This window comes from Dreissena polymorpha, chromosome 12 (genome assembly GCF_020536995.1).
Source record: "Dreissena polymorpha isolate Duluth1 chromosome 12, UMN_Dpol_1.0, whole genome shotgun sequence".
NCBI lineage: Eukaryota > Metazoa > Mollusca > Bivalvia > Myida > Dreissenidae > Dreissena > Dreissena polymorpha.
Window position 1 is genome coordinate 41,940,230 of NC_068366.1, and position 16,325 is coordinate 41,956,554.

At 34.9% G+C, this 16,325-nt stretch overlaps 1 protein-coding gene across 4 annotated transcripts in view; it reads right to left on the reverse strand.

Moving 5' to 3' along the window:
• The window catches only part of LOC127854190 (oxysterol-binding protein-related protein 8-like), a 157,023-nt gene extending 142,155 nt beyond the window's left edge, over positions 1-14,868 (reverse strand). The window contains exons 1-3 of one of the 4 annotated variants that reach the window (XM_052389206.1): positions 14,801-14,816; positions 8,240-8,353; positions 6,793-6,824 (exon numbers count right to left, since the gene is read on the reverse strand). In XM_052389206.1, the coding sequence (XP_052245166.1) occupies positions 6,793-6,814 (22 nt within the window). In that variant the 5' untranslated portion in view covers positions 6,815-6,824; positions 8,240-8,353; positions 14,801-14,816. Of the gene's footprint in view, positions 1-2,369; positions 2,635-6,792; positions 6,825-8,239; positions 8,354-14,526; positions 14,647-14,800 lie in introns of those variants that run through there. The other 3 variants (XM_052389203.1, XM_052389204.1, XM_052389205.1) reach the window with 3 other exon arrangements.
• Between the last annotated feature and the right edge of the window lie 1,457 nt (positions 14,869-16,325).

The window sequence follows — 16,325 nt, forward strand, 5'->3', positions numbered from 1 at the left end:
TTTGCGAGTGTTCCAAGTATGAAATCAATATCTATGATACTTTAGGGGTAAAGTGGACCAAAACACAAAACTTAACCAAACTTTCAATTTTCTAAGTATAAAGGGCCCATAATTCCGTCCAAATGCCAGTCAGAGTTACATAACTTTGCCTGCACAGTCCCCTTTCGATAGTTAATAAGTGTTGCAAGTATGAAAGCAATAGCTTTGATACTGTAGGAATAAAGTGGACCTAAACACAAAACATAACCAAATTTTCAATTTTCTAAGTATAAAAAGGGCACATAATTCTGTCAAAATGCCAGTCAGAGTTACATTACTTTGCCTGCACAGTCCCCTTATGATTGTTAGTAAGTGTTTCAAGTATGAAAGCAATAGCTTTGATACTTAAGGAATAAAATGGACCTAAACACAAAACTTAACCAAAATTTTCAATTTTCTAAGTATAAAAAGGGCACATAATTCTGTCAAAATGCATGCCAGAGTTATCTTACTTTGCCTGCCCAGTCCCTCATGATAGTAAGTAAGTGTACCAAGTTTGAATGCAATAGCATTGATATTTTCTGAAAAAAGTGGACCTAAACGCAAAACTTAACCAAAATTTTCAATTTTTTAAGTATAAAAAGGGCACATAATTCAGTCAAAATGCACGCCAGACTTATCTAACTTTCCCTGCCCAGTCCCCGTATGATAGTAAGTAAGTGTACCAAGTTTGAATGCAATTGCATTGATACTTTCTGAGAAAAGTGGACCTAAACGCAAAACTTAACCGGACGCCAACGCCGACGCTAACGCCGACGCCAAGGTGATGACAATAGCTCATAATTTTTTTTCAAAAATTAGATGAGCTAATAAAATGTATTACCGGGTAGATAACTCAGGATCATAATAAGTGACTATTAAATTCTACCCTTATTGTACATGAAGCACAGTTGGATGTCCACATTTCATAACTGTACAATAAAAGAATATTCTAACACGGCACGTGACTTGTTTTCTATAGACAAAGAAGGAAATCAAGCGTGGGTTATTCTGCAATAACTTATGGGCGGAGCTTATACACTGAAAGCACGCGCTGTAGCTAAACAAAACATGCCGATACATTTTCCACCAGCGTAATAATCCGGTATTTTATGAATGAAAGTCACGTGACAAAATACTACGCTATGAACAGAAATGCGTAAACTTGACCCAATTTCCCACGGTGTTCGTCTGCTGCTTCGATACTGAAATGGCTGAAGTTCGAATCGGAGTTGTTGTCTTGTAGATTCAACACTCTTGCGTTAATTTAAAGAGTACAATGAAAACATGTTAGTTTACGCAAGTTGTTGTTCTTAGTTAACCAAACGTGAGAAATGAAATGGGTTTTTTCCATCCAGTTTGGCTGTTATTGAGGGCTGAGATCTGATCGACAGAACAGCCGAAAGCTATTTTTATGGGCGGAGCTTCACATAAAATAGTATGCAAGAAAAATAAGATACATTCTATAAATCTTTAGTAAAAATCGTGTTAGAATCGAAATAATTCGTGTACGTTATAGTTTGTGGTCGAATAACCCACGGCCGGAAGTTTAGATGCGTGGTTTCAAATCACTCGTGCTTCGCACTCGTGATTTAATCCCTACGCATCTAAACTTCCGGCCGTGGGTTATTCGACAACAATCTATAACGTACACGAATTATTTCTTAAATAACTTAGGGTCAATTTTAATAAATGTTATCAATTTAATAATAAATGTTCAAAGTTGAAAACATATAGATATGCCTCATAATATGTAATTATGCTTGTTATGTTTCTATATCTTTTGAAAAACTTTTTTAAACATTTGGTTATACACAAAACCATTACCAATGATACCAAGATGGAATTGTATGACTGATTTCAAAATATACTGTATTAATCTTTAAACAAAACTATTTTAAGGATTAGAATAATAACTCATTTCAAACTGACACTAATATCTCTGGTATGTCACCACTTAATTCTATGAGTACATCTTGTACATGTATACACATTATCAGACATTGTATTACCATTTACATCGCAACTGGAATTGTTACTCTCAAAAGGCTATGTACAAATAAATATCAATGGAGATGACTATGAAATATTTAAATTGGTTTATATTTGTTAACCCTTTCAGTGCGGGAACCAAATTTTGAAGGCCTTTGCAAACAGTTTGGATCCAGATGAGACGCCACAGAACGTGGCATCTCATCAGGATCCAAACTGTTTGCTATTCTGATAGTTTGTTTTTTTTTAAATAGAAGAAAATGCTAATTTTAGAAATTCCGCAGACGACATTTTAGCAGACAACAAATTTCCCAGCATGCAAAGGGTTAAAAACTCTCCATTTATAAACTATAACTTACCATAAAACACCTCATCATCTAGGCTGCTCTCTATATCACTTGAACAAACACTCATTGTTTTTACAGATGAGCACTTCCTAGTTTCATTCCATTCCAATAATTCGATGTGAACTAATATTTAAACACTTCTCTTCAGTTTTTGTATTATTATTCAGAGCAGATGATTTGGTTAAATCTTTAAATATTCCATTGAAAACATTTTAATTGTGTAAATACCAAACCCAAACTGAAAGACCTAACTTAAGTTTGACAATGTAATTCAATCAATAGTTCAATGTGAACATTATGCAAATTTAGGAGTACATTTTTGGGTTTAAACATCTGTGGTCGTTAATAAAAGTTCTGCTTAAATTTAGTATCCATAAAGGATAATCTACATCAGAAGTGCACAAACCCCTGTAATTTAACATTGGAGTGTTTATATAGATAAGAAATCTTTAAATATTGGAAGTACTGTGTACATGCAGTGGAGATCAATGCAAAAAGGGGTCAAAATGGATCAGAGCAGGATGATCACAAGAGCTACTTAACCCTTTGCATGCTGGGAAATTTGTCATCTGCTGAATTTCTAAAATTAGCATTTTCTTCGATTTTTTTCAAAGAACACTATCAGAATAGCAAACAGTTTGGATCCTGATGAGACGCCACATTCTGTGGCGTCTCATCTGGATCCAAGCTGTTTGCAAAGGCCTTCAAAATTCGGTTCCAGCACTGAAAGAGTTAAATTTAAATGATGCCCACTTGAATAAGTTTCATGTTCTTCCATACACAATTTTATGGAATTACATGTAAATTATGAAACTGATGTATTGTTACAATAAGTCCTTAGAAAATAGCCTGGTAACACATTATTTTTCCATTTGACCCTGATTCAAACATGGCCTTAATATTGTTAACATAAACATTCCCATTATGTTGCATCAAAATGGAGTCATACATGTGACTTCTATTGGGTTAGAATGTTTTTTCTATGATTGTATATGGTTCTCTTGTTTTTGAACACACCTGCCCCCCAGTTCAAACATGGCCTAGATTTTGTATGGAAATTTTATTCTAACCAACTTTCATAAAGATTGCATCATTAATGTGGCTCTTAGGGTAGTAACACAATTTTTATAGGAGTTGACAAGTTCATCTAGTTGTTGGTTACATGTAATCCAGATTCAAACTGGGCCTAGATATTGTCAACATCAAAGTTGTGACCAAGTTTCCTAAAAATTCGAATGTGGCCTCTATTATTTTATATGGCTCAAAGTTGACACCTAACATTGCACAACAACAGACATAGACTAAACACAGAATCACACCTAACATTGCACAACAACAGACATAGACTAAACACAGAATCTCATCTTGAGTGCTTTGTGCTCAGGTCAGCTTAAAACAAATACATTACTATATTTACAACAAATCAAATTAATAGGAAAACAAAAATGACTTGAGTATTCATATACTGTTAAAGGGATCTTTTCACGCTTTGGTAAATTGACAAAATTGAAAAAAGTTGTTTCAGATTCGTAAGTTTTCGTTTTAGTTATGATATTTGTGAGGAAACAGTAATACTGAACATTAACCATGCTCTAATATAGCCATTATATGCATCTTTTGACGATTTTAAAACCTAAAAATTATAAAGCGTTGCAACGCGAAACAATTGAATAATTTGGAGAGTTCTGTTTTTGTCGTTAAATTTTGTGAAACTACGAAGATTGCTTATATAAGGTATAAAATACGTCAATAATGTGTACTAGACGGAATAGCTCAGTAGGCTTAAGCGTTTTTACTTCAGGACTCTGGCAGGACTCCAGGGGTCACTGGTTCAAAACCTGCTCCGGGCAATGTTCTTTTCCTTTTTTAAATTTTTTTCTTGATTTTTTACTGGGGCTTTTATGATCCAATGTTTACATTTATCAATATAAAGCATTTAATGAATAAGTTAAAAAAATGCCAAAATCTGTGAAAAGGCCCCTTTAAAAGCTTTAAATAAACAACGTGTAGTACATAGTGTATATTAAAGTTACAATTCTTAAATATATTTTTCAAATCAAGTCAGAATTGTTTGACTGTTTATCAAAGACAATAAGCTCCTAAACTGTATTTATCATCACAAAATATTCTGAATTTATGTAACTTCTGATGAAACACAAGCTATTCATCAAACAGACATTCTCCTTCCATGTATAAGCTTGCTTTAAGTTTGATGGAAATCAAATGAAAACTGTTTGACAAGACAAATCAATTGGAAACTACTTAAGTGGTCAATCGCAGATCAATCAAGTGCCAGGAAGCCAGTTTCAAGCATGATTTTGAATGTTAAAGATATATGAGACACGCTCTGTGAAAAGGGGGTTTAATGCATGTGCATAAAGTGTCGTCCAGATTAGCCTGTGCAGTTGCACAGGGTTATCAGGGACAACACTTTCCGTCTAGGCTTGATTTTGGTTAAATTTAAAGGGGACTAATTCATGTTAAAGTAACTTCTGACAAGAATTGCTTTTTGTGCAAAGTGTCTTTTTCAATCAATATAAACTACTACATTCCTTGACTGATCACACAACATATTGGTCATTAAGTTGTCTAAATGAGACACACTCTGTAAAAAGGGGGTTTAATGCATGTGCGTAAAGTGTCATCCCAGATAAGCCTATGCAGTTTCGTGAACATTGGACAATAAATGGGGTCTCTAGAGTGAGCCTTTTCTTCCCTCTGATGTAGTGAACTAGTTATTTTAGCCCATGTGAACCAGTTTAAACCTCAATTTAAAGAAAATTGGGATATAAATTTCACAAGCCTTTTCTTAAATTTAACCTTGTGACCTATATTGTGAACCATGTGACTCTACAATAGACCAAGATATAATTGGGAAAAATGTTCTGAGCAAGTATCATGGGCAATAAATATTCCCCAAAGTGTTTCACTACAGCAATATAAGGAAAGCTGCCACACTTCCTGACGACCATGTTTTTCAAAGGACCAAAAGCATTTTCATAACAGCAGCAATCATGTATTTTATTTTCAACTGTTTATCTTTCTATTCGAAATACTGTGAAACCATTTATTTTCGACAGCACAAAATTTCGTCATCTTTATAAAAATGACAATTTCGTCAGCACTTAAATTCGCCGATTTCTGATTTTGAATTTTTTTTAAATGCGTCAGTCAATACCTGATTTGTGTGTAATACATATTCGCGATCAATCGCAGTTGCAAAAAATCGTGGTATGAATGCGGGAACACACTTGAGAATCACTGCAGGAGGTGGGGCCTGTTTGTCACATGCCAATTAACTAGTCTTTTGTTATCAAGGGACAGTAATGGACCCTCTTAATGTATGCCATTCACACGTCCATTGTTATGATTAGCGGACAAGTGGGATCGAATAACCGTTAACGAGTGTTTGTAACAACGAAGCCAATTGCCCATTAGTCTTATTCTATTATTATAATTGCCATACTGATAACAATTGTAATTCTAGTAGATAGGATTTTTATAAAAATGCTGTCAATACCGTTTTAAATTTGTTTCTGTTATACGAAAGAGGTTCCAGTTTGTTAAGTGTTTTTTTTTTCAAATAAAATGCTTTTTTTATTCTAATATCAACATTAAAATTATAAACTCTAGGTGTGTGTTTGTTCTTAAAAAGTAAACTACCGGTATATAAATCAATAATGTCAATAATTTAAAAATAAATAAATTGATACATTTAAAATAGTAATAAGTGTGGTTAAACGCAAACAATCAAACAACACACAGCAATTAAAATATTCTTTATTAATTTGTGATAAATACGCATGTTGATCACACATCGTCATCTTTTCATTTGGTTTATTGTCTTTCATCCGCATTCGCTGCGTGATGGGTAATATGCAACACCCCTGAAAAACACAATGCACCTAATGGGTAATAAAGTTATAAACAATAAGCGCTAATTCATTACCATTCTACATAAACAAAGTCAACTCATTCGATACAGCTGTACTGCACACGCGTTTTAAAGAAGTGTAACGTGTCAGTTAAGTACCTTGTGTAATCTACATCCCTTTGTGTCAAAACCGGATTAATCTTGATTACGAAACAGCAGTGAATGTGTGCTTGGATTATGTTGGAATTTAATGCCTCATGTCTACGGTAAAGTTTTAAAATATTGTTCAACTTAGTGTCTGTTTTTGTTCAAACATAGAGCATGATTGTTCGTTAGGATCTTAAATTCGCTGATCGGTCGACTGACGAAATTTATGAAAATTAATGCCTGATGATTAATAATGGTTTCACAGTAATTAAAAACAACAGACACAGTATTCATAAGAATGAAGAAACGTAAAGATGAAACCAGAAGACCCATTCCAAGACATGAACAATCAAAATGTTAGCTGATGTCTGCAAGATATTGAAGGTGAGTATAATGTATACATAATTTTCTTACCTTTTCTTTTAAAGTGTAACATTTTCAACTTCCTGTTTATTGGAGGCAAACATTTTGTTAACAATCTAATTACATGTACCAGTGCTTTCCACAGAATTTTTTTCAGACGCCCCTCATGGGCAGTTAAGGGTGGGTTTGCGAGGGCAGTTGGGGCATGTCCATACCAAAATGATTTTAAACATTTATTTTGACTATATTTGGTGCGTTATGACTATTCAAGAAAAACAGCTCTAAAGTCGGTAAAAACATCATTTTTAAAACTATGTTGTACCATTTTTTGCTTATTTCGCATCATCCCAAGTCGATCGATTCCCTAATACCTAAATCCTATTTTTTCCTAGTTGCCATAATCAGTCTTCTAAGTAACTTGCCTAGATTTCATCGTTGAGATGTATACTGTAGGAACCAAAGGGTCTGTTGGAAAACAAAGCCAACAAAATGTTCCAAAATCAAACACTTATGGCAATTGCGTCACTCGTCACCTGCATGATTTTACTGCAGGTATGTAGGAGTGCTGTCACCCATGCTAAGCTTGTCTTTCATTGGCTGATATCAGTGCTCCAGCTAGGCCTAAATCGAAGGGCGCCGAGCCCTGCCCTCCCGAACCTCCGCCCTGCCCCCCCGAACCTCCGCCCTGCCCCCCCCCCCTAAAAAAAAAAAAAAAAAAAATTTTTTTTTTTTAAATTTTTACATATGATAATTCATAAATCTCTTATTACATTGTAAGTAGTTTAATCCTCAATGTAGACATTATATTTGAATGGTTTTATAATAATGGGAATAATACAATTATTTATAACATATAAATTAACATGCAATAGGAAGCATTCCAGAAACACCCGCGCGCATGAACGTGCCCTTTTCACAAAATAGTGCGCATTGAAAGTGCCCTTTTGACAAAATTCTGCGCGTTGAAAGTGCCCTTTTGACAAAAAAGCCCCCCTGCCCTTTTCAAATCCTAGCTGGAGCACTGTGATATAGATTTTCCAATTCATCGACGCTCCGCCTTTAGGGGGGGTTAAGTTGGGAAACTCTCAGTATTCAGTGAAGTCAATATCGATTTGATCTTAAGAAGGGCTAGTTGCTGCTGACTCTGATTTGGAAATTCAAGTGCCCCGGCGAGGGACAATTAAAATTAATGGCCTGTGGAAATCACTGATGCAATATTCAGTAAATTCTGAAAACAGCTTAACAATCATCATAAATTATATAAAAACATATTACCACCTCCTGAATTATATTTATTTTCAAATTATTAAGGATGTGACTTAAAAAAATACTTAACAAAATAACTGCTCATGCATGAAATTCAATATTAAATTAAGTATACAATAACCAACAGAAATGTGTTCACTTAGATAAATATAGATAAAATGATTAAAGATATGACGTAGCTATAACTTATACACAATATACAAAATGAGTTTGCATTCAAAGCCCATCTTACCTGTGGAAGACTTGTTTTGGGATGTGTAAGTATTGTTGACCACATCTGACTGGCTCCCAGAACGGGGCATCATTGATTGAGCAATGGTTTTACCACAATCCTCAACATAGATTCCTGCAATTTATAATAACACTGATTCACACAGAATCATTTGAATATTAGGAAATAAAATACATTATGTTAACTACATAAACATTTTTAAAACACAATACAAACATGAGAAAATGACTTAAACATGTACATGTACATTGAAGTTGTTTGTGCAAAAAGAGTTAAAAAGGCTCAGGGGCGAAGCTGGGCATACGCAAATACGCACATGCGTACGCTGTTTGGAAAAAATACAAAATTAAAGTGATTGAAAAATGAAATAAAATGTGATGCCTAACCCGGGTTAGGCATTTTTTTCTATGCGAGAGATGTGTTTTCATATCGTAAACATTTAAACTGTCTTAAAGTGTTTTTTTCGACTTCATAGAATACGCATGATTTAGCTTCCATTTTCGAGGTCACATTTCTTTTGGTGGTGAATATCCATAACATTATTATGGACTGCGCGTTATCGTTGTTTTCTACTATGCATCCGAATGAATTGTTAACGAAGCAGGCAATTTTAAGAATGGCTGCTAATTTGATGTCGCCCTGTTCCGAGATGTTTTCGACAGAAAATCAGACCAAGCTAACATCCAGTACAGTCGTTCTGCTCTGAATTTATGGCAGACGGAGCCACTGATGCTGCAACTATGGAGCAAATGGCTCTCTGCCTTCGATTTAACGATGCAAAGAAAGCATGTCTTCAGTAGGAGTTCGTTGGGTTTGCTGAGTGCAAGTCTACCACCGGCCAAGCTCTGGCTAAGGCCTTCCTCGAGAACCTTCAAGCTTTTGGAGTAAACATTTAGAAAATGCGCGGCCAAGGTTATGATGGTGCGTCTAACATGTCCGGGAAGCAGAAGGGGGTCCAGGCTCGCATCCAAGCCATAGTTGCGAGAGCTGTATACACTCACTGCAAGGTGCACTGGTTGAATCTCGCCATTATACACGCCTCCGACTCGATGCATGCTAAGAGCATGATGGCAACTGTCCTTACAATAGCATTTGCATTTGACTACTCTGCCAAATGGCTTTTGCAGTTCTATAAGAACTTGGAGACTGACCCCGTGGGCACAGAAGAGATAGGTAGGAGAACAAAACTTGCAATGTCTTCTCGTTCTGTCTTTTTGTACAATGAGACGGGTGAAGACATACCTCCGTAGCACTTGGGAACGGAGCGCATGTCCGGTCTTGCCCTGTTGAATATACACCGAGAGCGAGAGATCGATCTGGAAGAGGTCGTTGACGTATTTGCCAGATGAAAGTTGCGCTGTTTGGCCCTTTTTTTTCGTGTGTAATGTACTGCGTGTAATACAGGAGACCTTGCACTAATTAGAATGTATACAGTTTACGTGTATTGTTTTTAAAAGTATTTTGCTGTAGGTAGAGAATACAAGACAAGATGTAAGTGACTAGAGTTTTCGAGTAAATATGATATGAGGCATAGTTGCTATCTAAAAGATGGATATTTTGCTTAATTATGTCTCTTTTATTTGTGTTTTAACAATACAAATTAAGCTTTAGTTACTTTCATCCATGTCCTATGTTATACCATACCATATCATGGTTTTATTTAGACATACATTAAATGATATACTAGTACCCCGACATAATTCTGGAATACAAATCTTAAAGGACAATCACATGTTTTATAATCGAAGACAAATGGTATCATATCCGAGTTTATCGCGCCATATTTTGCACTATAATATTGTCTGAAACCTCTTAAGAATGCACATGCGGCTTCGAAGAAATAAAAAAATTACGGGGGAGCATGCCCCCGGACCCCCCTAGCATGCCGTTCGCATACACTGAAAATCAGCCCAGCTACGACACTGAAAAGGCTGTATACGTTTTTATTCTTGATTAATGACCATTTACAAAAACTAAATATATCATTTATTTATTAGTTATTTCTAAATCATATAAGAATTTATTTGATTGTTAACATATTAATTATATTTTTTATTCGGATGTTTTTGACAAACATTTTTAAAATTGGCATGTTAGTCCAAGAGCAGACTCCTTAGGTTTTTACATCAGAAATGTGACGGACATTATGCTTCATGCCCCTTGCTGGGTTAAAATTTTCTCATGCCACCCATTTTCGCCATATTTTGTTTCAACCAATTAGAAAAATATGAACCATTTTGTAATCATCCTTAAATCTTAAAATCATAGTCTTCCATGCGATGTTTGTGTTATTTTTTGTTTGGAATAAACTAATAAATATCAAAGGATTGTATTTATTTATTTATTTTTTTTTGGGGGGGGGGTGGGGCAGGGGTATAGTATATAGTAGATATTGTCTACCCTCTTTTAAAATACATCACTTTCCTCATAGTGCAATATTTACTCTACCCCTCAACCACCCACCTGAGAGTAGATGTACAAACTGATAATTACATGTGATACAATGCATATTACAAAAAATAATACTAATCTTTACACTATTAATATGTTATAAATTATAACAATTCTTAAAATGCATTTAGAGTATATTTTATCAGTTTAACTTGAAAGTCAAATGCTATATTGAATATTAAACCAGTGTTATTCTCAGCATAGGACACATTTAATAAAGTGATGCATTAAGTCTCAGAAGGTTGAGCACAACTTTAATGATCAAGACTATGTGTCAACTTTTCTCTTGAGAGAAATAATAATTAGTGCAATTATAGTATTTTTTTAATATCAGTGTTAAGTAAGCTTTTGTGTAACCACAAGTGTTGTGCAACCAATGTGCTCAGCTTGCCTGGAAAGAAGGGAAATCATAACAATTAAGAGGATTCATTGTAGGAAAGAGGTTGTGTCAGATGACAAAGCCTTAGTGTGTAGTGTTTGACAAAAGTGGTATCACAACTTTTATCAACGTGTTCCTATGGAGGATAACATTTTTTTTGCCAAAACCAATGACAGTATCCAGTATTGTAAGAGTCGCTGGGGAGCCTCACGAAAACTGTTCTAAAATTCTAACTCCAGTGTTGAAAAGGCGAGATCAATTGGAAGAGGAGGCCAAGAGGCAAAATTCAGGCATGAAAAATTTTAATTATAAGATGAACAGCCAATCGTCTGAAGTTGCAAATTTAGTTAAAGATGTTTCAGAAACCAAACCTGGAATGCCATCATTGATAAGGGAAAAGGTCAGTGAGGTCTTAATATGACAAACGAGAAAAAAGAGCAAAGGGCCAACAATATGATTTTCTTTAATTTGAAAGAATCTGAGGCAGGTAACTAAAGAGAGAGACATTACTTTAGTATGAGAAGAGCTAAGCAGTCTTCGCATAGATATGGATACCAGTGAGCAGAATCAACGGGGTTTTCCGGGGTTTACACATGGGCTGGACAGAATGTAATCACACTGTTAAGAACCTAATTTTTGCAAACATCTTAAAATATTACAATACATTTGAAAAAATCCATAGGGCATAAACAACAGTTTTTCTTGCAGTTTGTGCAAATATCTTAAGGGATAAGAATAAATCCTTGAAAACGCCTAAAATCGGTGACAAAATTTAACTTTGCGTAAAACATAACCGGACATAAACCGTGTACAAAGTATGCAGTAATGTCCACCCCAAAGTTCTGATTGAGGCCAAAAATGAAAAGGTGCCCCATTAACATTATTATTTATCAAGACATTGAAAGATGGAACTATCCCAAAATACTGGAAAAAATTAATTGTATACCAATTTTGTTCAAATAGTAATAAGAACAATCCATCAAATTATTGTCTAGTGAGTCTGACTTCAGTTGACTGTGAAAAGTTAATCAGAGACAAAGCAATGAAATACCTGAATGAAAGCCGCCTGTTTAATGATGCACAATAAGGATTTAGAGCAAGACATTCCTGTGTTGTACAACTACTTGAGATCTAGATGAGTGAACACTAACAGTAGACAAAAGAATTCCTGTAGATGTGATTTACTTAGACTTTACAAAGGCCTCCAATAAAGTTTCTCATTATCATCTTCTCCACAAATTAAATAAGTTAGGAAAACAAGGAGCTCTATTTAATTGTATTAAGGACTTTTTGTCAGATAGAACCAAATGTGTAGATGTTGGTTCTGCTAATTCATCATCGACTGGGGTTGTAGGCAGAGTACCACAGGGTAGTGTGCTAGGGTGCTTCTCTTGAAACTTTGCTACATCAATGATTTACCAGAGGTCATTACTGATATAGTTAAGATTTTCACAGATGACACCAAGAGAAAACTCAAAAGTACCAATAATTGAATATTACAAGAAGTTACAGCAAGATGTAGATAATCTTTGTGTTTGGAGCGAGGATTGTAAGCTGGCTTTTAATGCAAAGAAATGTAAAGTTCTACATATTGGCAACAAAAATGGAGATTTCATGTATTCCATGAAAGACAAGGAAGGTAATTATAGTCTAGTCGAAGCTGTTTCACAGGAGAAAGATTTGGGGGTGATGTTTAACCAATATCTCAATTTCAACAAACATATAACAGGAATTATCAACAAGGCCCAGAGAACCTCGGGAATTATAAAGAGGTCATTTGAATACATGGACACGGACATGTTTTTACCACTTTACAAGTCATTGATAAGACCAATTTTGGAGTATGGCTCTTGTGTTGTGCCTTATTCAAAGGAAGACATAGGGAAAATTGAAGATATTCAGAGAAAGGCTTCCAGACTAGTACGTGAACTTTCAAAGCTACCTTACAAAGATTGAGGAAACTAGGCTTAGTCACCTCAAAAACAGACGCTATCGAACAGATATGATCCAGATTTACAAGGCAGTCAATGAATATGATGACCTTAGGCGGGATAAATTATTTGTTCTGAGCCCTAATGAGTAAGAGTACATTATTTGTAATACCAATGTAAGATTGAATTCATTCAGCCAAAGATCTACAAAATACTGAAATCACCTATGTGAAAATGCAATATCTGCAAAATCTGTTAACCATATAATCTTAATTGAACTTGGAGAACCTGAATGAAAAAAATTAAAGTTTATGGTGGACGAACCAGTTATCGAACAGCTAAGAAATTACGTTAAATTTCCTTAAAATTGAAACACTTAAAATGACAAAAACATTTTGTTTTAACAAATGACTAACAGTTCAATCATTGAATGATTTATCTGTAAAGTTTTCCAGCAAACTTCCTTCAAGAATTTATAACAATGATTCCCTGGTTATTGTCACCTCTAGCAGACAAAACAAAATGGCGGCCGATGTAAACATGGCCTTTTACCCGACACTTCATAAATACTACTCCAGTATATACAAAGTCACATGACTATCACGTGACCCGGACTTGGCGAAAAAATCTGCGTCTGCTGCAATCAAAATTGCAAACGGAAATATGCTTTTTGGTGTGTAAATGCACGTTTTGATAAATGCATTCAAAAAGTAATAGCAAAAAACACATAAAACGGTGTTAATAACAATAAATGCATCCCTTTAAAGGGGCCTTTTCACAGATTTTGGCATTTTTTTAACTTATTCATTAAATGCTTTATATTGATAAATGTAAACATTGGATCGTAAAAGCTCCTGTAAAAAATCAAGAAAAAAAATTAAAAAAGGAAAAGAACATTGCCCGGAGCAGGTTTCGAACCAGTGACCCCTGGAATCCTGCCAGAGTCCTGAAGTAAAAACGCTTTAGCCTACTGAGCTATTCCGCCGAGTACACATTCATGACGTATTTTATACTTTATATACGCAATCTTCGTAGTTTCACAAAATTTAACGACAAAAACAGAACTCTCCAAATTATTCAATCGTTTCGCGTTGCAACGCTTTATTATTTTTAGGTTTTAAAATCGTCAAAAGATGCATATAATGGCTATATTAGAGCATGGTTAATGTTCAGTATTACTGTTTCCTCACAAATATCATAACTAAAACGAAAACTTACGAATCTGAAACAACTTTTTTCAATTTTGTCAATTTACCAAAGCGTGAAAAGATCCCTTTAACCTGTTTTGAGCGCATTTGTTTCAAGCTAAGTAGGCAAGTAGGTCATGGACTTCATGTGCGACCATTTGTTTATCAATGTGACGTCATGCGCACTTTTACGCATGTGCATACAGAACCAAAACAAAACGTCCGATAATAGGTGCTGTTCGATAACAGGTACTTACACGATAAACAAAGTTGTTAAATGGAAATCATAATAGTGTTAAATAAGTGTTTACTTAAATTATTGAGAAAAGAGACAATTACCTAAAATTTTTACAAGAGAGGTCAAGATAGCTGACGCTGAAAAGACGACCTAAGCATCAATGTATTAAGGTATGTGCATAATGAAAAAGCTTTCAACCATAACGCCCGACGTAATTTCTCACGTAGTCTATTATTATGTCAATGAGTTAAGATGCTATGATACATTTTGATATACATTCATATAGGAATTATAAAATGCCAGGTAGGAACACTTAATTATATATAAAACAAGTACAAAAAAATGCTTAATACAAAAAAGCTTTGATAAATGAACCTGTTTAACAGAGATGCAAATAGACCGGAAGTCAGCGTATCAGCCTCCATGACATCTCGCGGGAGAAGGGCGACGACTCTAAGCAACAAACAGGTAACATACTACTATGATATTGAGGTGTCTAAATTGTCCGGGTTTTTTCGTCATTTTTGCTTAACACGTGTTAAGACCTTTATAAACCTTTATCGTCATAAAAATGTCAAAATTCTACAGTACATGCGAATGAATAAATTCTAGTTCTTTACTGGCAACATTTAAAATTATAAGGACGTAGCATTTACCTGTCAATAATACCCGCAAGGGGAGTTAGACAGTATAGATAGGCAAAAGCCTATCGTGCTGCAGTACATCAGTATACAAATATTAAGCGGGTACAACAGTTCCACGCTAAACTCTCAAATCAAATGTTTGCGTATACCTTTATATTCGTGTGCTTTATACAATAATGTTCATATAACGTTATGTGCAAAAATGTTTTTATCATGCAATTATTCAATTTATTGATGTTTCTTTCCGTTCCACTCCCGGATATTCCTACGAAAATTCATGTTATATAGTTTTAAATTGACAGCACAAAATTTTAAAATATTATATATTGCATAAACCAGCATTTTAGCTCACACATTTGCATTTCTGTATATATCTGCTTTGTTTACTGAAAATTGTTGATGATAATAACTGCACATTTTGAAATAAATATGAGGAAACTTTAACTCTACTTTTCTGGGGTTGTGAGCACATGCAAATAATTGTTCAACGTGTTACAAATGTATTGGATACAAATTATGCCAATATGCATACGCTCTCTTGCAAGGACATATTTATAGATTTTTATGGAAAAAGATGAATCCTATCAATATACTGCTCCTTTAAATTAAAAGGTATATGTGTATGTGTAAACAAACAAACACCAACATAATGAATTCCCAAATCGAGTCACTGTCTCAACTAAGATAGCTGATCAGTCTGTTTCTTGATAGATATTTGATAAACTATGTAACAATCAATGCACCTATTACATGTAAACTAGAAATGGCGCGGCAGAGGCCGACGCGTATCCCCACGCCGAATGTTTGACCTAGGTGTGCCCCAGGGTTGGTAATGGGGCCATGCATAGCTGAGATTGACCGTATTGTCATAAGAGAGGTTAATCATCAATTAGAAGTGAATTGGTGTAGAAATGAATAAGTTATAGTAAAAGGCAATTTTGGGTGGGTGTGACATATGTGGGCAGGGCGCCCCAGGGTTGGTAATTGTGCCATGCATAGTTGAGATTGACCGTATTGTCATAAGAGAAGTTCAGTATCAATTTGAAGTGAATCGGTGTAGAAATGAAGAAATTATAGTAAAAGGCAATTTTGGGCGGGTGTGGTCTATGTGGGCGGGGCCCCAGGGTTGGTAATGGGGCCATGCATAGTTGAGATTGACCGTATTGTCATAATAGAGGTTCAGTATCAATTTGAAGTGAATCGGTGTAGAAATAAAGAAATTATAGTAAAAGGCAATTTTGGGTGGGTGTGGTCTA